Genomic DNA, 21,613 nt, shown 5'->3' with positions numbered 1-21,613 from the left:
TACCAAAATTAGGCAACTAAAGTGAGACAGGGAAATAATATGCACACACCTAAAGGGGTAATGGTGGTCAAATACATCCATGTAAAGATTACACAGACACAAGTAACATTCAAGTCAGGTAAGGATCTGCACGTGCACCAGTATATAGCCTTTTGGACAACGACCAAGTACTACTCAGCAAAATTTTACAGCTGCACCTCTGGGAATTGGTCAACTGAAACACTTAGACAAGTTGTACAAGCAAAATATGGTTAAAGATGGGTATTGCAGGCTTGGTAAAACTGGCATCAACTTAAATGCTACAACTGGGACTAAATTATGATCAACAGATATGATATGGATACCAAATGTGATGCCACCAAGTGTAAACTTTGAATAACACATTTTAAAAAGAACTACAGAGTATTACCTACTAAAGGTCACTTTTTAAAAAGGAACCTGGATTTATTTTCTTTAAAAGCCTGTATAATTTTAAAATTAATATTCCAAGAAATTTTCAGTGTGAAAATGTTTAATAATCTCACATGAAAAAACTGGGCTTGTTTAATGCTCAATCTGTGCATACTATCAAAATATGTATATTAACAGCAAAGGGAGAAAAGGAAACCTACACCGTCTTTGTTTTTGGAATAACAGTAATGTATCACTTTTTAAAGGAGGGGGAAGGAGAGACATTTGGTTCTAATACAAGAGCAGTGAATAATCAATCACAGCCAAGGGGGTGGGTAACAGCCTACAGGACAAACCTTAGACCCCACCTCTTTGTACAGCTCACAAACTTAGAACATTTTTTTTTTTTTTACATTTTCAGTGGTTGAAAATATTTTGTGACCTGTGAAAATTAAACTTATCATAGCACTGCATGTCCAACCATTTAAAATTGTCTATGGATGCTTTCTCACCAACAATGGCAGAGGCGAGTAACGTGGACAGACCCATGGACCACAGAGCCCCAGATATTTAGTGTTTTAGAAGGAAAAAAAAAAGATTGTAAGACTTCGGCCCTATTCATTCCCTTCGTTATCAGTCCTAATGCTTCCTCCCAAAACAAAGAAACAGCACCAAGTTCAAATCTAGTGCAACCAACCTACCTTACCTAAACTGCTTTTGACGAGTCTCTAGTCTACTCATGAATTTCAGCCAGGATACTTTGTAAACTTGCTAGATTATAATGAGATTTAATTGGGATTTACTAATCTAGATCATGGAACTATTTCAAAAGAGTCATATGGTGGGTGAGAATGGATCAGAGTATGTAAAAAAGGAAACTTGCTAGGTACTCTCTACAAATGAGGTGAGGTTATCAATCTTTCTAACTTCTAAGACCTGTTTCGTCCCCTAGATACAAATGATTAGCAGAGGAAAAATGTAAAAAGCTCCTTAATGAGCACCACAAAACGTATTTTAAATGATGAGATTTCAGTTGTTACTCTGCTAGGAGACAATAAGCAAGGTCGATTTAAGGCAATTATTCTCCTTCTACAACCAAATCAGAAACTGAAACAATTTTATCTAGTCAGTAGGGGCTTGGCTGTGTAGCACTCTACATCCACATAACTGAAATGCCACACCAACAGGCACAGATGAAATGAGACCAACTGAAGTACGGCAAAGATGTTAACTGGGGAGAGGAAGGAGGACGGGCACTCTTCATGTGAAGTTCTACACCTAAAAGGAAAAACCCGTAGCCCAACTCCTAGTTTTGCTGCCAATGAGAACTTACCCAATTTGTAAAAAAGCTGTACCAAAGCTAACCCTTGGAACAAATCCTCCCAATTTCCAACATCAAGGAGAAATGGAAATTAACACAGGGGCATATAGTTAACGAAACAAGTATCACCAGGCTGGGTGGAATATTACAGATTTTTATTCTTTATATTTTTCAAGTTATTACATTCAACATGTTTTGCTTTTGTGATCATTAAATATCATTTAAAAAATAAGCCCCTGATAATAATTCCTTAAACCTAAGCAGCATGCTAAATAGCTAAATGAAATGTTACCTCAGCCCAAAAATAATTATTCCAATGAGATATTACATTTTTCTTAAATCGACTGATGAATTAGCTGCCCTATAATCATGGCATTTAATTATTTGTTTTTTGGCCAGCTTTTCCAGATAAGGCTAACTTTTTAAAACCTTTGCTACTGCAACTAACAAAAAGTGATATGGCTAGAATAGCCCCCCCCCGCCCAAAAAGATTCCTGAACCATCAAATAGAAAATAAAGACAATTTCTATCATTCCTAGGACACCAACAGTTCCATTTCGCTAATGTGTTTATGGTGTCTTGCAGGATACTAGATTTCCTCCAGTACTCTCCACAGCACCTGTGGCTTGTTTAAATATCAAGTTTGTATTTAAGCTTATTTTTAAATGCTTTTTAAATTTTGTATTAAAGTATGTTCTTGGTCTAGAGCAGGGTTTAAGTTCTACACACCGCAGACCTAAGATCTTATGAGGCAGGACCAAGAATAACTAGTGTGGAAACAAAATATACTACAACAAAACAGAAAACCAAATAAACATAAAGCTCCTGTCAATGCCTCAGGATTTCAGAGAAGCTCCTAATGGACAGAAGAGTTTCTCAAGAAGCCACTTACATATTCAGATTCTTTTCCTCTCCCCCAGGGCTTTGCACATGGTGTTCCTCCAGCTTAGAGGTGTTCATCTGGCTGGAATCCAGAAGAGCGGCCCTTCCCAAGTACTTCCTTCCCTGCTCCAGGACAGAGTTGCAACTGCAGTTTGTCTGTGCCCCCCCCCCCCCAATTGGAAGGGCCACAGGAAAAGCCGCATGCCAATCTCATTCACTTAATCATCCCCAAGCGGTAGTGTTGGGTACATAGAATACTTTTGTCAAATTCACTGTTCCCTTAAGCTTAGGAGTTACAAAATCAAAGGCTTATAAAGGAAGAGGACTACATAAAGGAGAAAGCGGGCCTGGAAGGGGACTCGAGGCAAGCAGAGTCCCTGAACGAGGAGAGATGCGCTCTTATCTGGAGGCTGCTTCCTCCCGGAAGGTGAAGGGTGCTATGCACAAACGCTGGGCATGGCCGCAGTTGCCAGATCTTCACATCATTAAGTTACCAGAATTTGGGATTTTTTGTCACGTGAATCTCCTGATTTTTAAAAATGTTGGCACTGAATTCAGAATGTTTTAACCAATCACATTTTGTGGGCCAAGGAAAAGGCCCAAAAGCCAGAAGTAGCTGCCAGTTTGGGGGATCTATCCTGGCCACTCCCAGAGCTCCTTTAATCCTAAACACGTTCAACCAACAAACTGGCTCATTTCATCCCACTGGTTGAGAAAGAGTCTTATCAAAACAATGGGGGCTCTTAACAAAATTACAAAGGAAAAAACAGGATGCCATAAAATCAGGAAACAAAACATTTGAAACAAAAACAGTGCATTATTCCACTTTAGGACTTCTAGAACTCAAGTAAGTAGACATAAGAGTCCTATTCTAGACATATTTTGTGGTCCAATGAATTTACATCTGGAATTTTAGGACTTACAAATCACTACGTGATACTAGCTATCATCACAAGTAGTGCCACCTGCACTAAATAAAGCTCATCTCTACGCAACTGCTTGTGTTCATTTTGGCCCCAGAATGCGATTCAGTTTTCTTAATTGCAAATACCCTCTACAGCACAAGAACGGTTATAAATGTCAACTGCTCTTAAGAGCTTTAACTTTACAACGTTAAGGTTACGAACAATTTTATTCTGAATTAAACTAACACTTGTTGCCAATCAATGCATTTATTTGGAAGGATACCAGTTACCACTCATCAAAAACTTTCGTATGTTGAAAATGTAATTTTAATAGATAATTCTTCATCTTACATAGGAGCACAATAAAATACACCACATTCTGAAGAAACTCCAGAAGTTAAGAGAATCAAGAGTGGGGGAAATTCAGACGGGCTACAATATCCATTACCTTAAATTGCGAGAGACAAAGGTTCCCACCTGCGGGTTAACATTTACATACTTAGGACTGGCTACACTGATGACTTACAAAGAACAAGGATAGGGAATTCGATACAGAGAAGGGTGGGAAAGAACAGTTTTTTGAGGGGAGGAACTCTGTCAATGCAGAAAAAAATTACTGAGTATCAAACAATAGGAGCTCCCATAGCAAATACTGAAGGATGAAAGAATCATTAACTGAGGATCTGATACTCTCAAAGGAAGAAACCTTTCAGATGACACTTACGCAAGCTGGCTGCTTGAGATCTGCTCATCAGGTCTTATAAGGAAGACTCATAAGTGCCTCAGCAACCCCAAATGATTATCAGATTGGTGTTTCCTAGTAGCACATACCAGTGGTTACACGTGAAGTTTCCAGACAAGAACTAAGCAAAAGGTCATATCCCAAATGCCAGACACACAAATGTGGCACATGTGAGTCCTACATAAAGTCAGTCACAACTGCTGCTTTGCTGTGACTCTCCTGTACAGTAAGTTTCAAACATCATGGCAAGACACCTATGATCATCTAATCAGACAACACAAACACATTTATTCAAATTTCTAGGAGGTAAAAAAAATACCAAATACCGACGCTTTATGCATGCTCAGGGCCAGCTTATAAATACTCCATTCAGTGACATCTTAACACAAGTTTGCATCAGTGAAAAGACACTGGCAAAATCCACCTCTTGCCGGATCAACTTGTCAGATGGTGAAGACCAAAAGAGAATGTTCCATCAGTTTTAATTTTTAAATACGATTGTCACATTGGGAAAATGAAATAAACACAGTAAAATAAACTGTACAAAGGCAAAGTAGAATAACAAAAAATATTTTACTAAAACATAAGATTTACAGAAGTTTCCAGACAAGCCATACAAAATGGTCACAAGCTTTTTCTTGAAGGAAGGATTCTACACTTGACAGCAAAGTCACAATGTTATTAGTGAGGGCTGTGATGTTTGTTTAATGTTCCCATTTTGGTTCAAACAATCAAGCTTGTCCATCTACAGCGTCTAAATAAAGTTAGACTTGGCTAGAGAGCATATTCTAAAGAACTGGTTAGCTGCTTTTAACCAATGCAATTAGATCACCATAAAAAGGGGGAAAGGAGCCCATAAAATTAAAATAAAACTACCTCTCCCCCTCAAAAAAAAGTAATAAAGAAAAACACCCACACCCCTGCAGCTAACCCTGACAACTACCTTCATTCACAGTGCTTTATACTCAAACCATGATGGGGGAAATGAATAAAAGCAGAGAAGGGCCACTGCTTTTAAACGTTTCACAACAATCCAGATGGTACTTCTAGCCTCTGCTCATGCTTTACAACAATGAATCAGGACAAGACATAGATTTGCTAATGTGCATTTAATCACCAAAGGACTGAAGATGTCTGGGCTTTTATTCTGTAATGTTTCTAAGACTGTGTCCATTAAATGCAAACAAAAAAGGAAGAAGTCTTGGCAGAACAGGAGAAGTGATGCACACTTGATGATCAGATCGATTTTATATATTATTCATGGCATATAGCCTAGTCCATGCTCTAGCTGTAGACAAAAACAAACGTGCAATTATTATTTTACTTAGTTCAGTATGTTACTTTCTAAACTCTGTAAAAATAAAGCAGTATTCTGTTAAATTCATGCCATTTTCTGTCATCTGGATCAGACAGACTGTGTGTATATCTAATTACCAAAACACTACAACGGAATCCAGAAGTTCTACAAAATTCAGCAGGATGAAAAGAGGTGTCTCCTTTTGTCTCCATTTCTAGACATGCTCTCCACTAATTTTGTTAAAATCTGTAACAAGAAGAATCCTACTCATTTCAAACTCCCTAGCTATAAACTGACATAGTTTTATTGATCAGATGAATTACAAAAGCAGCTCAATGGTACACACCAAATATTTGATAAACCAGGTAGTACAGGTTATACAAGTTAAGAGCTCCCAATTACAGGCTGTCTTTACATCTGGGGGTCATGAAGCAGGCCCTAACTTGGAACTTAAACATCTGTTGTTAAGAGGTGTTTACATATTAGAAACAGGATCTGACTTATTCCTCTTAATATATTTTTTCTTTTTGTTAAGACTCGAAAAGAAGTTTTTAAAAAGGTAGTATAGGGCGCCTGAGTGGCTCAGATGGTTAAGCGTCTGCCTTCTGCTAGTGTCATGATCCCAGGGTCCTGGGATTGAGACCCACATTGGGCTCCTGGCTCAGCGGGGAGCCTGCTTCTCCCTCTCCCTCTGCCTCTCCCCCTGCTCATGCTCTCTCTCTCTCTGTATCTCAAAGGAATAAATAAAATCTTTAAAAATAAAATAAATAAATAAATATTAAAAATTAAAAAGGTAGTATATATTTGTTTTAAAAAGTGGAAGTGGTGTGAAGGAGAATGGATATTAAATACCTGTTTCTATGGCTTGGGCTTCGTTGGTCTTCCACTGCTCCGCTACATCATTTGCTAATGGATCATCTGGATTGGGAGCACTTAACAAAGCCTGGATCGATAGCAGAACTGTGCGGATCTGCAGTGCTGGGGACCACTTATCTATGAAGGCAACAGGCCCAGAATGATCAGCATGAAACAACAGCCCCAGAACTCCTGCATTGCATTCCCACAGACCTTTGTGGTCTTTATAATAAGGCAAGATTACAATGTTCAGATTCTCAATACAGAATGCTTAAGAGAAAAAGGAGAAATCTTAATAGCATATATTAATAAAGGTAACACTTACCTTTCAAAATATCTAAACATATTCTTCCCAACTTGTCTACATTAGGATGATAAATTTTGGTCATGAAACGTACTTTAGGGGCTGCCATCGGGTATTCTTCTGGTAGGAATAGTTCAAGCTTAAAAGTCCCTCCCTCAAAGGGGGAATCCTGGGGGCCAGCAATGACCACATGAAAATAACGGGCGTTGCTCTCATCTGGTTCTGCTTTAATGCCAGGAACTGGTTCTGCCAGCAAACGCTGGGTTTCCTACAACAGAAAAACATGATACATTTATGAAACAAATGTCACTTTGCTAAACACCAAGTTAAAAGACTATTTACATAATCCCAATCACCTGAATGCAACTGCAAGTGAATACTGATGACATACACTGCAACTACAAATGTCTGAAAATATGTTGATAATAAAAATTAGGCTAATGAAACTGATTTTATACTAAGGAGAGAAGTGAGGAGAGGGGAGTGGAGGAGAGAGGAGGGGAGAGAGAAGAGAAAAAAGAAAATAACACTGGGATTATCACATAGGTAAATAAAGGCAACTTACTCTGTTTAAACTCTACCAAAACCTTTAAAAAGTAAAATTAGGGGCGCCTGGCTGACTCAGTCAGCAGAGCATGCAACTCTTGGTCTTAGTGTTGTGAGTTCCAGCTGCACGTTGGGTGTGGAGATTACTTAAAAATGAAATCTTCTAATTAATTAATTTTTTAAAAAGTAAAATTAGTTCTAAAAGTCACTGAAAATCTGAATGTAGGAGGGAGGGCCAAGTGCCTAGGCACCTGAACAGAGCTAGCTAGAACTATATACAACCTTGACACCAAACACTTTAATGCTGCTCTCCAACAATCATTAGGTCTCTTTTCCATCTTTCTCCCTCTCTCCTAAATAACTATAACACTCTTCCCTCTCTCTTCAAACCTCCAGTACCTCTATCCTCACCCTCACTTTTGGCTGATGACTCTGCTTTCTATTTCACGAGAAAACAGACATGCTTCCCACTGTAGCATTTGTACACCCACCTTCAACTGTGTACCCATGTGCTTTGCCTGTCCTCCTGTCACTGTGAAGGAAATGGCCATCACTCTTGGCTAAGACTGACCTCTCCTCTAAAGCACTACATCTCATCTCCTTCTCACCTATCCACGGACATTGCCCTAGCATCTCTTTCGAAACTCTCCTGAATCATCAGTTCCCCCTCTTCACTGGATCTTTCCCCAAACTGTACAAATTTGCTGTAATTTCTCCCAGTAAGAGGAGAAAATAACCTTGACCTCACTCTCCCCCCACCCCCACCAGCTAATGCCCCACTGCTTTGCTGCTCTTTCAAAGTAATCTATACTTGATTATCTCCAATTTTCCTCCTCCCTCCTATCTTGAACACAACTCTCCAATTAGGGTCTATCCACTAACCTGTCTGTTGAGGTCACCAGTGATTCCCACACAGTTAAATCAAATGGCCAATGCTTAATCTTCATCTTATTTGACCTAAATGTAACATCTTACCCAGCTGGTCCACCCTCCTTGCCAAACACCACCCAGCTTCCTATAGCCAAGCTCTCCTGATTCTCTTCTACTTGTCTGGCTGCAACCTCCTTGCTGGTTCCCTCCCTGACTCCCCAACACTGAAGTGCGCCAAGGCTCTGTCCTAGGGCTTCTTTATCTACACTCTTCCATAGTGATCCCATACTGTCCAATGAATCTAAATACTAAATACGCCCTGTATATGATGTCTCCCCAAATTCATATCCAGCACAGATCTCTCCCCTAGATCACGCCTCTTTTATCCATAACCACCTGTTCAACAGCTCCTCTTGAGTATCTTAATAAGCATCCCAAACTTTGCATGACTTTCCCCACCTTCAACCTGCTCTTCCCTCAAAGCCTTCTTCACCATCAAGCCATCCTTCCAATTGATCAAACCTTTTCCTTCATACCCCACCATATCTAACCTGATTGGCATATTTTGTTCACTTGAATTTCCAAATCTACTGGACTGCTTCTTACCACCCTGCGGCTACACTTCTAATCCAAGCCACCATCAGCTCTCGGCTGGCATACTGCAATAGCCTAACTTTGTTCTTCTTGCTGCTGACCTTGTTCCCCACTCCCTCCTGGGTCTGTGTTTCATGGATCTTTCAAAGTCCTTATAATGGCCCCCCAAGAAGAGGCTTTATATGATCCCCTCACTCTGGCTATTCTTAATTCATCTTCAGCTATGTTTCCCCCAATACTCCCACCCTGGCACTTTGCTCCAGCCAGATTAGCAGCTTGGTAATTTTCCAACCTGCCAGGCATACTCCTCCCTCAAAAGCTTTGCCCTCGCTTTTTTTCCCCTGAAATTTCTGTCTGGTTTGCTCCCTCAGAGCTCCTAAGATCTTCATTCAAATGTGTTTTCTTAGTAAGGCCTCCATAATTGAAACTGAAAAAGCCCATTTCCACCCTATCCCACACCCTTCCTATCCCTGTTCCCCTAATTTTATCTCTACAGCACTACTAACATATTACACATCTCACTTATTTTGCTCAGAATGGAAGTGCCATAAAAGGAGATTTGTGCCTGTTTTATTTACTGCTATATCCTCAGCGTTTGGAACAGTGCCTGGCACCACAGATGTTCAATAAATACTTGCTGAATTATGAATCTATTTGATGTTACAAAGAACAAGGAATAAACTATCAGAATTGCATCTTTAACATTAAAGCAGTGTTATTCAGAGCAGGATGTGCACATCACAGGAGGAAAACAAAAGGATCCATTCAGGCATGGGAAGAAATAATCAAACTTCTATTTATAAACTTACTGTCAGCCAAAAATAGTTAACACTCAATAAAAGAAACTGACAATACCATGTGTAATTTTATATATTAGTAACATATTTTCAACATTTTGAATAGGCATGTGCAGTCGAAGTTTTAGAACACTGCTATACCTAAAGTTTTAGATATGAAGAACAATAAGAATATTGTATTTACACTGCCTTCACTTAAGAAAAATCCTACACCGGGGCACCTGGGTGGCTCAGATGGTTAAGCATCTGCCTTCGGCTCAGGTCATGATACCAGGGTCCTGGGATCGAGCCCCACATCGGGCTCCTGGCTCAGCAGGGAGCCTGCTTCTCCTTCTCTCTCTGCCTCTCTCCCTGCTCATGCTCGCTCTCTCTCTGTATCTCTGTGTCTCAAATGAATAAACAAAATCTTTAAAAAGAAAAATCCTACACCTTACACCATTTCATTCTACAGCCTACAGGGCACATACTAAAAGAGATTTCCCTGTCATATACTGAAATAATCATAAGATGCAGATAAAAAACTAAACCCTTTTCCAAACTGTGTTAAACCCATAGCCATTTGAAGTAATGCCTTTAGTACTTTAATTAGAGACTAGTTTTTTTGCTTTGTTTTAATCGTGGCAATGCAAGGGCAAATGAGAAACTGAAATGCTATAAACTACTTTCAGCAAAATGTTCTTTAGGTTCAAAGTAAAACATTTTTAGAGCATTAAAAACCCTCAAGAAGAGGGGCACCTGGGTGGCTCAGTTGATTAAGTGTCTGTCTTCAGCTTGGGTCATGATCCCAGGGTTCTGGGATCGAGTCCCCGCATTGGGCTCCCTGTCTGCTTCTCCCTCTCTGCCCCTCCCCGCCCCCAGTGTGTGTGTGCTCTCTTGCTCTCAAGCTCTCTCTTCCTCTCTCAAATAAATAAAATCTCAAAAAAAAAAAAAAAAATCTCAAGAAGCAATAATGAAGCCCCCCACTGTGGGAAGTCCTCCAACATGGAATTAGAACAAAAGAGGCCAGGCTTCATTTTTAGCATCAATCAATCAATCAATCAAGATATTAAGGATCAACAGTAAGAGTAAAGGAATGAGAAAAAACCTAGATGGTAAAATTCCTTGAATTGTGACCTGTCCTCACCTCCATCCTCCTTTTGTTTTGCCCCAGGTCTTCCTATTTTTAGAAATCCATAAGGAGGGAGATTGGAAGGCTGGGGTCTAAGAGCCCCAAAATCCCACTCCCTGGTTACACAAAGTAGTAGCAGCTCTATTCAAGGCTATAAAAAGCTGCCAGAAGGGCCTCCAAGATCATATCCCGAAATAGCCTCAAAATTACTCTTAGAACACATTGTCAGAGATTCAGCATTCCTTCCTCATCTTCAGTTCCTCCTCAAAATAAGAGTCTTTCTAAAGAATGTACATATTAAACATATCACATGGCCTGATCAATTTTAAGATTTAATCAGAACACATTCTAGCATAAGCTTTTAAGTGTGGAAAACCTTTTGAAACAGTTTTTATATGCTCTCAAGTTCTCATGCATTTTGATATAATGAACAGATGCATAATTATTTGACTACATGGCACTGATTTCCCAAACAAACCCATAACATAAATTATGGGAGGAAAAAAGAATAAAATCCAAACCAAATGGAACAAGTCTCACCCACAGAACTTGGGAGTCAATTTTTTTCCCAAAAAAAGCAAAAGTGGGTAGGAAATAAAATCCTTCCTGCTACTACTCACACATGGTTAACTATGAAACACCTAGTTTTATATTATTCTTTGGTAGAAAGACAGTGAAGTACAGTGTGATTTCTTCAAGTCTAGAAGTAACGGGTTCAAATTCCTACTGCACTGCTTACTTAACTATTACTTTTGAGCAAATAATTTACACTGCTCTGAGTCTCAGCAGACTTATCTATATCATAATTAAGACCGCCTCTCATGCAGAGTTGCTATGAAGATCAAGAGATAATACTGCAGAAAGACTTAACAAATGAGATCACATAGGAAGGCCATAGCCATATACAACCAACTCAAAAAGAATTAAGAACAAAGCACAATAACAAATCTTAAAAATTTATTAAATAACAGTATTTGTTTTTAAAGAAAACAGAATAACCATTAGTTTCATTATGATCCTACTTGTTTAAAAGCAATCCTCCGACCCAGTCCCAGGTAGAACTGAGTTTAGGCCATACAGAACAAAAAGCACTGTAGACTATTTAGGGAATTAGCTACTAAAAAGCAGAAAAGGAAGTACATAAAAATAGAGTATGAATTTAAGTGGCAATAAGATTAAGTCTCAAGAAAACTATCTCATCTTACAGAGTGAGGGTAATAGTTCATGTTATAAATACCTTAAAATGGAAGTAAGTAACATCAAATTGATCTGGTCATCAATACATCTACTAGGACTTGAAAAGCAAATTCCAGGATTATACCACAGTAAACTGCAGCACTTGAGTTTGTCAACTAAATTCCATTAACTAGGTCTTGTCCCACTTTAAAGTTCAATAACAACTTGTGCTCACTATGAAGCAATGTAAGGTCTTACTATACATTTTTTAAGGCAATGAATGAATTATGTACAGTAAAATTTTAGATAATAAACAGTATTCTTAGACAAAGAGTAGCAGGGGCGCCTGGTGGCTCAGTCGGTTAAGCGTCTTGATTTTGGTTCATGATCTCAGGGTCCTGAGATCTAGCCTCAGGTCGGACTCCATGCCCAGCAGGGAGTCTGCTTGAGATTCTCTCTCCCTCTGCTCCTCCCCCCCCCAAAGAAAAACAGGGAGGGAGGGAGGGAGAAAAAGAGTGGCAATTTGCATATGAGAAAAGTTGATACATAATAACTTTCTATATACACCTCCAACTTATGTCTACAGCACTTAGGTTTTGCCCTATTTAGAATATTCTCTGGTGACACCTGGGTGGCGCAGTCAGCTAAGCGCCTGACTTTTGGTTTCAGCTCAGGTTGTGATCTCAGGGTCATGATATCCCTGCTCCATCAGCACTCAGCACAGTCTGCTTAAGACTCTCTTTCCCTCTCCCTCTGCCCATCACCACACCCTCTCTCACTCTCTAAAATTAAAAAAAGAATATTCTCCGAAACACAAAAATGCAATGTATTACTAATAATGTCAACTGTCGATCTTTTAGATCATCTCACCCAAGAGCCATGTGACTATACTTGATAACACTATCAATTTTTTGTCACAATTAGTCTTACCAAACTGAGAGATGCCTCAGTGATGTCTACTCCGTCTACTCCAACCTCTGTTAACTACATCTATAAACAATTTTAAAATATTAACAAACAGGGGCTCCTTTTTTGGGATTACTGATAAAGCAAAAGCCTATTTTTCAATTGTAAGCTACTTTAAGGGCATCTACAACTTCACCATCTACAATAAGTGGGCACTAAAAAAAATGTTAACCAATATTTTTGAGTGTCATGCCCCCAACATTTTATCCATGAGCCATGTCATTTTTACTGCACAATTTTGGTCAACACAATGAATTTTAGGAACGCATAGATCTCATTATAGTAGAACGGACTATATTCTGGCTGGGATTAGAAACAGAGTCAAAATTGTGCTCAATTTCCCCACTATACCACTTCCTTACAAATCATAAGGCCAGCTAGAAGTGCGTACAGCATGATAAAAATGGCTGATGAATATTTTCTCTACAGCAGTGCTGCCCAACAAAAATACGAGCTGCAAATATTAAATTCTCCGCTAGCCACATTAAAAAGAACAATTAAAATTAATATTTAACTATATATTCAAATAGCATCATTTCAACATGTAATCAATATAAAAATTAATATTTATAATCTTTTCTCATACAAAGTCTTCAAAATCCAGTAATTTATACTTACAACACGTATCAATTCAAACTAGCCACACTGCAACTGCTCAATAGCCACATGGGGCTAGGAGCTACCATACAGGACAGTGAAACACAATACTGTTACAATCTTACTTACAGGTTGTGAAAATAATTTATTCATATAGTGAGTAAAATCTGGTAGAGAAACTTAAAAGTATCACTTTTTTCCCTTCAAAAAATTCTATTCAAATAGTAATGTCAGAATATCTGAATCACTAATAATAGGAATGTGGGTGTTATTGTTTGTTACAGTCACAAGATTGTGTTAGAAAATAATGATTTGTAGCCATTTCAAAAAAGCATAGCATGGACAAAAATTAACTGAAACAAGGCAACTGCATTAAGAAATAAGAGTCAATCCCCTCAGGAATAAATTTAATTTTTACAGTCCACACTACCCCCTAGTGGACGAAAGACATCACTTACTTATTTCAACCCCTTTTCTTCCCAAACAGCTCATACATTATTTTACCCTAATTCACTAAGTTTTTAAAAAATGTTTACCCTAGGGGCGCCTGGGTGGCTCAGTTGGTTAAGCGACTGCCTTCGGCTCAGGTCATGGTCCTGAAGTCCCTGGATCGAGTCCCGCGTCGGGCTCCCTGCTCGGCAAGGAGTCTGCTTCGCCCTCTGACACTACCCCCTCTCATGTGCTCGCTCTCTCTCATTCTCTCTCTCTCTCAAATAAATAAAAATCTTTAAAAAATAAAAATAAATAAAATAAAAATGTTTACCCTAAAGTCAGATGAGAATAATGATTCTCAAGGCACACCCTCCACCTTCCTCTTTTTCTCCCTCTACTCCCACACACATAAACCTCACAATTTCCTTCTCTGAAAAGAAGGAAAAATGGAAGGAGCCCTTTCAAAGGCTCTAGGTACCAAGGACTAAATCCTAAGATTTTAGACCAAGTATCCCTTTAATGAAAAGCTTTATTTCCAGCTGGACTGGTAAGTAGCAAGAAAGTAAAGCTGACCCATGAACAACACAGGAGTTAGGGGCACCAACCCCCGGCACAGTTGAAAATCCACATATAACTTTTAACCCCCAAAAACTTAACTACTTACTAATAGCCTACTGTTGACCAGAAGCCTTACCTGTAAGTCAATTAATACATAATTTATGTATGTACTATATACTGTAGTCTTACAATAAAGTAAGCTAGAGAAAAGAACATGTTAAGAAAATGAGGGGCACCTGGGTGGCTCAGTCAGTTAAGCATCTCCCTTTGGCTCAGGTCATGATCTCCGGGTCTTAGGATGGAGCCTCAAGTCTGGCTCCCTACTCAGCAGGAAGTCTGCTTCTCCCTCTCCCTCTGCCCCCGCTTGTGCGTGCTCTCTCTCTAATAAATAAAAATCTTTAAAAAAAATCATAAGGAAGAGAAGATACATTTAATATCCATAATGCATTTATCAAAACAAAAAAATCCATGTACAAGTGGACTCATGTATAAGCGGACAAGCGAGCACAGTTCAAACCCGTGTTCTTTAAGGGTCAATTGTACTCTGTATTCCACTTGGAGTAATACCCAAGAGATGGAATGGAATGACCTGGGCTACAAATCTCTAGTTTTTTTTCTCAAGCCAAGACCAAATCAGTACTTCTGTTAAGTTCAGTGAAAAGGAAAAGAGACTTGGAAGCCAGGGAAGGACTTTTGAAAAGCTAAATCCAATCAACTTGTTTCTCAGGTCTGAATTAGTCTGGAAGCATCTCCCCTGTAGTTCCAGTTTCCTGGACATTAACACCACTCCTCTTACTACAGCTAGGACAGTAACGATTTGAAGATAAGAACTCCAGCGCAAATGGTGGTGATGATGTGCTAAATAAATACATGCTTGTTCAATGAATAAATGCATGCGTGCTTAGGCACCAGACAGAGCTGATAAGAATTACTATACTTACTGTGTTAGTAGTGGGTAACTTCCACCCCAGGAATGGCATTTAAAATTATTCCGATCACTGACAACAGACAAAAATCTGAAAATCCTACTAACAAAGTGTGCCTCCAACAGGGAAAACTTATTAAGCTGAATTCCTTGCCTACCACCCCCAAATTCTTTTGTGTCACTAAACACATCAGGTTATACTGCAGTCTCTGTTTCTTTTCCTGCCCTCACTAGTCTGTGAATTAAATAAGGGCAGGGACTCTATGCGATTATTAAAGCACTGTACCCAGATACACAGAGAATCGATAAAAAATCAAGTAACAATAACTGTGCCAAATAGTGACTTAAGTGCTCTACATGTATTATTAACTCAATCTTCATACCCATTTTACAAATGAGGGAAATGAGAAACTAAGACTAACCACTTACATTATAACCAAAGCTAGCAAGTGGCAGAGCCAAGATTGAAATCCAGGTAATTGGCCTCTACTCAGCTGGCTTCAGAGCCTGATTTCTTAATCTCAACGACCTATAGAAAGACAATTAACAATATGAACAGTAAATCTCAAATGTTTGGCAGGATAGTAAATAGCACAGAAGTTAAGGAAGGGCTATTTTCAGTCCTTCATAATCATGAAAAAGTGCTTCATCAAAGGGGTAAATTACTTTAAGCCATAATGTCACTTTTTTTCTTTTTTTCCTTTGGGACTGGCAACTGAAGAAGTATACAGTCTTAGTAACATAAATGAAGTAGAAAAAACTCTGCTTTATTTGATGAAAAAATTGGTATATGTCATTTTGACCTGGAATTATCCATTATATGGTAAGCCACTTTGCCTATCTGTTATTACATGAAACCACTATGCTCTGAAATGCTGTGACTCTGAAATATGAATTTACTAACAAATGTTTATTTATTTTGTACATGACACTGTGGTATCAACTAATTCAAAGGAAGAATAAAAAAAAGTCCCTTTGTCCCCCAAGAATTTATTCCACTGAGTATAAAGTACATATAAAAGTCAGTTTTGGGGGGCACCTGGGTGGCTCAGATGGTTAAGCGTCTGCCTTAGGCTCAGGTCATGATCTCCAGGTCCTGGAATCGAGCCCCATGTCAGGCACCCAGCTCAGCGGGGAGTCTGCTTCTCCCCCTGCTCCTGCCTCTCCCCCTGCTTGTGTTCTCTCTGTATCTCTCTCGAATTAAAAAAAAAAAAAGAAAGAATATCTTCAAGATAGTTTTAAAAAAAGTCACTTTTTGAAAGATGCATTTTCAAATGGGGTATGTCAAGGTCTTAGAGAAGGCACAGGTGTGATTAGGGATACTAATCTACAGGAACAACAGGACTAGACTGGGAGCACATTACGTTCTTGCTTATTTCTAAAGACATTTCAAAAGTTTTCTGGAAAGATAACTTTACATCTCCATCTTTTTTCTACTTTTTAAAAGATTTCTAAATATTGGCATCACAGCTGAAGACAATGCCAATTACTCCTTCATAAAACACTCATGAAATTTTTTTTTTTTTAAGATTTTATTTATTTATTTGACAGACAGAGACACAGCGAGAGAGGGAACACAAGCAGGGGGAGTGGGAGAGGGAGAAGCAGGCTTCCCGCTGAGCAGGGAGCCTGATGCGGGGCTCGATCCCAGGACCCTGGGATCATGACCTGAGCCGAAGGCAGACGCTTAACGACTGAGCCACCCAGGCGCCCCCACTCATGAAATTCTTGATGGTAAAAATGTCCTCTGAGGGGCGCCTGGGTGGCTCAGTCGTTAAGCGTCTGCCTTCGGCTCAGGTCATGATCCCAGGGTCCTGGGATGGAGCCCCATGTTGGGCTCCCTGCTCAGCGGGAAGCCTGCTTCTCCCTCTCCCAGTCCCCCTGCTTGTGTTCCCTCTCTCGCTGTGTCTCTGTCAAATAAATAAATAAAATCTTAAAAAAAAAAAAAAAATGTCCTTTGAATGCCCAGCACTATATACTAGTAGACTCATGGAAGTTAACATATCCATTTTTTTCTTGGTTTCTGATTTGATGGATAATATAAACACTTCATTGCCTGGACTTTCTTTAGCACCAGCTCAAAAGTTTAATATATGCCTTTACTGATCTGAGTAATGTAAAACTGTCCTTTGGTCTTAATGAATTCTGTGTCTTAGGAATGATGTCTTGGAACTCTGAATGAAGAGACTACCTAGCTTAGTAACACTTCATTGAGATTGCCGCTATTTATAATAAGGTCCTTAAGGCACCGTTAGCAAACCCATCAAAAAGCATTTTTAAAAAACTTGCATACTTTAGATTCTGGGAAGAAGTATATCATTTAGTAGGCGGGGGAGGGAAGGTCTTCTGTATTTATCCTGAATGAAAAGGCAATTTTTTAATTTCCTGTTTCTGTACAATGAAAACAAAATTATGAGTGATGCCTTAGCAAAAACCAGTGAACTTGTACTTTAAAAAAAAAATTCAGCATTTAAGTTAGAAATGATCTAGATTGTGGGTTTCTTTCTTAAAATTTCAACTGGTTGAAGTTGATAATTCATTTTAAGGCCTTTATGTGTAATTTCAGCCATTTATCTACACATTTGTCTATAATTAAACAACAGTAAAATTCCCCCATTCATTCATACCTTCCCTCCCCTTCCTTAGTATAATATTGGAATTAGGAGCTTAAGAATGTGAAAGTTTGAAGTAACTCTTGTTTGAAAATAGAAAAAAGTTATCCATAGTCACACAGGATTATGTCTGGCAGCATAAGAAAAATGAGGTTCATAGTGGATGTTCGTCATTCCTTTAGACCACCTGACAGGCAGAACAGCCTTGTTGGGGAATAATACCCCCCAACCTTTATGGATCCCCACCTTCCTCAGGAGAAGCTTTAGTCTCAGAAAATTTCCTAACTCTCTACTAAGCATGTGAGACCTAGGCTCACACAAAACCTGTGCATCAAAGCTAAAATACAAAAGAAGGATCCATTCTGGAGATAATAGCAGTAGTTACCTCTAGACAGCAACGGAAGAGGTTCTAGAGTAGCAGTCTGTACTTGGTATCAGCAATCAAACCGCAGAGTACGAGGCACACAATAGTGGCAGTGAAGACTCCACCATGATGTGACTGTGAGCCTTGTTTGAATGCCTCTTTCTTTGGCACCCCTGAAGATTATGTGAGATACCTAATAACTCAGTAAATACTATTTCTACTTAAACTAGCCAAAGTTGACCTCCATCGCTTGCTAAAAATACAAAGCCTAAATAGATAGAAAAGAAAGTGAAGAAAAGTTAAGAGTTAATGGACCAGGGGCTGGGGTAGATGAAGAGGTTAAGAAGCTAAGTATCTCTTTGGGATTAAATGAGGTCAAAGGAGAGCACCAAAGTCAGCTAACCTCTCTATCAAAGAACTTCTATCTAGTTTAACAGCCTTTGTTAAAGAAGGAGCTAATTTCACATTAAAAGAGTTAACTTCCAACTAGACAGCCTGGTATACCTCCTAGGGAAAAACCTGGAGCTAAGACGTCTCTATTTAATCCCAATCCTAACTGTACCAATTTGTTATACAATCATACAAACTCACTTAACCTCCCCAACCACCTAAAATTTAGTCCCTCCAACATTTCAAAGGTTCTCTTAGCACTAAAATTGACTGAATATTTTAACAATGGAATGGATGAAATCTTACTGTTATATGCTCCCTCCTACTACAAGGTCCCCTTTTATAATACTCTTATTGTTTTAAAGATTTATTTGAGAGGTAGCAGGGGGGAAGGGAAGAGGGAGAGAGAGTCCCAAGCAGACTCCACACTGAGCGCAGAGCTCAACGCAGGGCTCAATCTCAAGATGCTGAGATCACGACCTGAGCTGAAACCAAGAGCAGGGTGCTTAACCAGCTGTACCACCTAGGCACCCCATAATACTCTTTAACACTGTAATTACTGTTCACTATTTCGCCCTCCCTGCTGAGGGAAGAGATATTATGGACTGTATCCCTAGCATCTATGCCAATGCTCAATATCTAAAGAAGAAATTTGTTGCTAATGGTACCTGCTTTTTTCCCCAATTCTTTCCCACCTGCTCATTAAAGAAAAATACAATATAGACTTAAATAGCTATACTCCTAATAACTAAAATCTGGTTAACATTTTAGTATGTTTGTATTAATTCTGATAAAGACAAAAGCCCTTTTAAAACAGTTTAATATTTTCACATTTTTTTCATTTACTGTGTCAGTGCATCCCACTTTCCTGGTTGCTTTACAGGTAAAGTAATCAATACTCCTTGCACAACTATGTGGCATAAACAGACACTTTTACTGGCCTGCAAGCTAGTGGCTATACTGGTGCAACTACCATGTATTACTTATTCAATCCTTGATCACTAGTTACTTCAGGTTTCAAATGTGGTAATCACAACAAAATTTAAGTGCTAAATGCCTGAGGTCTCCACTAATAGGAAAGGCCTATGCTTATATTAACAGACAAGACAGAAGCAGAGCAGCTGAAATTTTCAGTGAGGCAAACAAAAATAAGTTACAGTTGGTCCAGATTTAAATTCTCAATCCAATTGTGCCACTGACAAAATTTTGTCCAAAATCCAAACCACAAGAAAAAATACTGCATACTAACTCTGAGATAAATCAGGAAGCAATTAGATATTAGGGATTCTGGCTCCCCCAAAATAAGCACCCTTTAAGAAGGCTGCCATACTGCACCGCTCCAAGAGAAACCCATTCAACATCACAGTCTGTATGAATAGCACCCCCTGAAGCTGTACAGTGCAAGATCCCAAATACTATGGATTAAAGAATAAAACTTCAGTTTAGCAGCAATACAAATCAACTTTATTATTGTCTAACTCATGGAAAATTGATTATATGGTAATTCTAATAGAATCAAAACGATAATTCCAGTAAAATCAGATTATTTACCTCAAACATCCCATTTTCCTACCCACCGCTGATAAACGGGCATCCACTGTGCTTTGAAAGAAAATCTATGCCCTATTTCAGATGGTTATGTTTAAGGTTATCCATTTTGTGGAATACATAAATGATGAAAACAAGTATACCCACACTGAGAAGGAATTCATTCTTTCCAGATTTACAGTGAAGCAGCATCTTTGCAAAATCAGAAAACAGTAGTAACACTATAAGGCTCACTGTATTATGGTAAGCTCTCTTCTCTGCACTCTAACCCTCCCAACCACCTTAGAGCTAGATTAGTGTATTAAACAGATAAAGAAGTAGAGGTCAAGTGGGCTGCACAAGCTAGTACTTGGCACAGCTACAAGTCAAGCCCAGAAAGCCTACCTCCACATTCTGTGCTCCTGCCACACATAACCCACACAGCTCCACATACCCAAAATCTTTTTGCTCTTCAGAATTAGGAAGTAGATCTAAGACATTTAACACACTAAACGTTATTTTGCCCACAAAGCAGCATTTCTACCATTTTGAAAAGTCGACTGTCACTTAAGAGGTAAGCAGCTGAGTAAATGCTACTGACTAAAAAAGCAAGAGTATTATTGGGCGGTATGGGTGCACCTTCTGCACAAAGCTATCCCTTACATACTTTCCTCCCTACTGACTCCCCAGCTACACTAGTCCCTATAAGTCAAGGCCCAGGTGTAGTGTTTGCAGCCCCAACACTGAGCACCACAGAGTGTCTCACATTCCATAAGGGCTGAATGAACAGACCTAACTACTACTGAAAGAAAAATACAGAGAGGGTAAAGGGGGATTCAAGAACTTCCAAAAATGGTAAGCCCAAGGTTTTAAGGTTCCAGAAAGTGGCCATAAATATAGGCAGGAATGGGGGGGGGGGGGGGGGAAGGTTTTTTTTTTTTTTTAAGTTTTAAACCCAATCTTCATGAACTATTTCATACTTCTGCTCAAAAGCTTTGCCCCTGCCATTCTCCTTACAAGTTGTGCACTTAAAGGACCAAACACTAAGCACCAGAGTATCAGGCTTAAATTTCTTTTGCCCCTTTAGTAGCTTTGATAATCTAATCATCTTTCTCAAGTTTAATAATGATCATTTGCTAATAAGAACTGGTTGACACATTAAAGATTCAGTCTTCTACCTCAAGGTTTTTGGAAGAATTTGAAATTAATCTCATTTTCTTGAGTACTTTCGAGATTTTAATATTTCACACATTATCAGTCTGGTTTGAAAGTTAAATAATCCTTTTTTAAGATTTTATTTATTTGAGAGAGAGAGTAAACAAGAGAGAGAGCACAGGTTGGGGGAGAGGCAGAGGGAGGGGGAGATGAAGGCTCCCCACTGAGCAGGGAGCCTGATGCGGGGCTTGATCCCAGGACTCCAGGATCATGACCTGGGCCGAAGGCAGACGCCTAACC

The 21,613-nt window shown here is 39.1% G+C and overlaps 1 protein-coding gene across 1 annotated transcript in view; it reads right to left on the bottom strand.

The window, feature by feature from the left end:
* Positions 1-3,811: 3,811 nt before the first annotated feature.
* UBE2N (ubiquitin conjugating enzyme E2 N) overlaps positions 3,812-21,613 on the bottom strand; it is a 38,552-nt gene continuing 20,750 nt past the window's right edge. Inside the window, exons 2-4 of the mRNA XM_021687520.1 lie at positions 6,718-6,964; positions 6,390-6,530; positions 3,812-5,528 (exon numbers count right to left, since the gene is read on the bottom strand). Coding sequence (XP_021543195.1) covers positions 5,488-5,528; positions 6,390-6,530; positions 6,718-6,964 — 429 coding nt within the window. The 3' untranslated portion in view covers positions 3,812-5,487. The remainder of the gene's footprint in view (positions 5,529-6,389; positions 6,531-6,717; positions 6,965-21,613) is intronic.

The sequence above is a fragment of the Neomonachus schauinslandi genome, chromosome 5, assembly GCF_002201575.2.
Source record: "Neomonachus schauinslandi chromosome 5, ASM220157v2, whole genome shotgun sequence".
Lineage (NCBI taxonomy): Eukaryota > Metazoa > Chordata > Mammalia > Carnivora > Phocidae > Neomonachus > Neomonachus schauinslandi.
The sequence above is the reverse complement of the archived record's forward strand: the minus strand, read 5'-3'. Positions and strand labels throughout refer to the sequence as shown.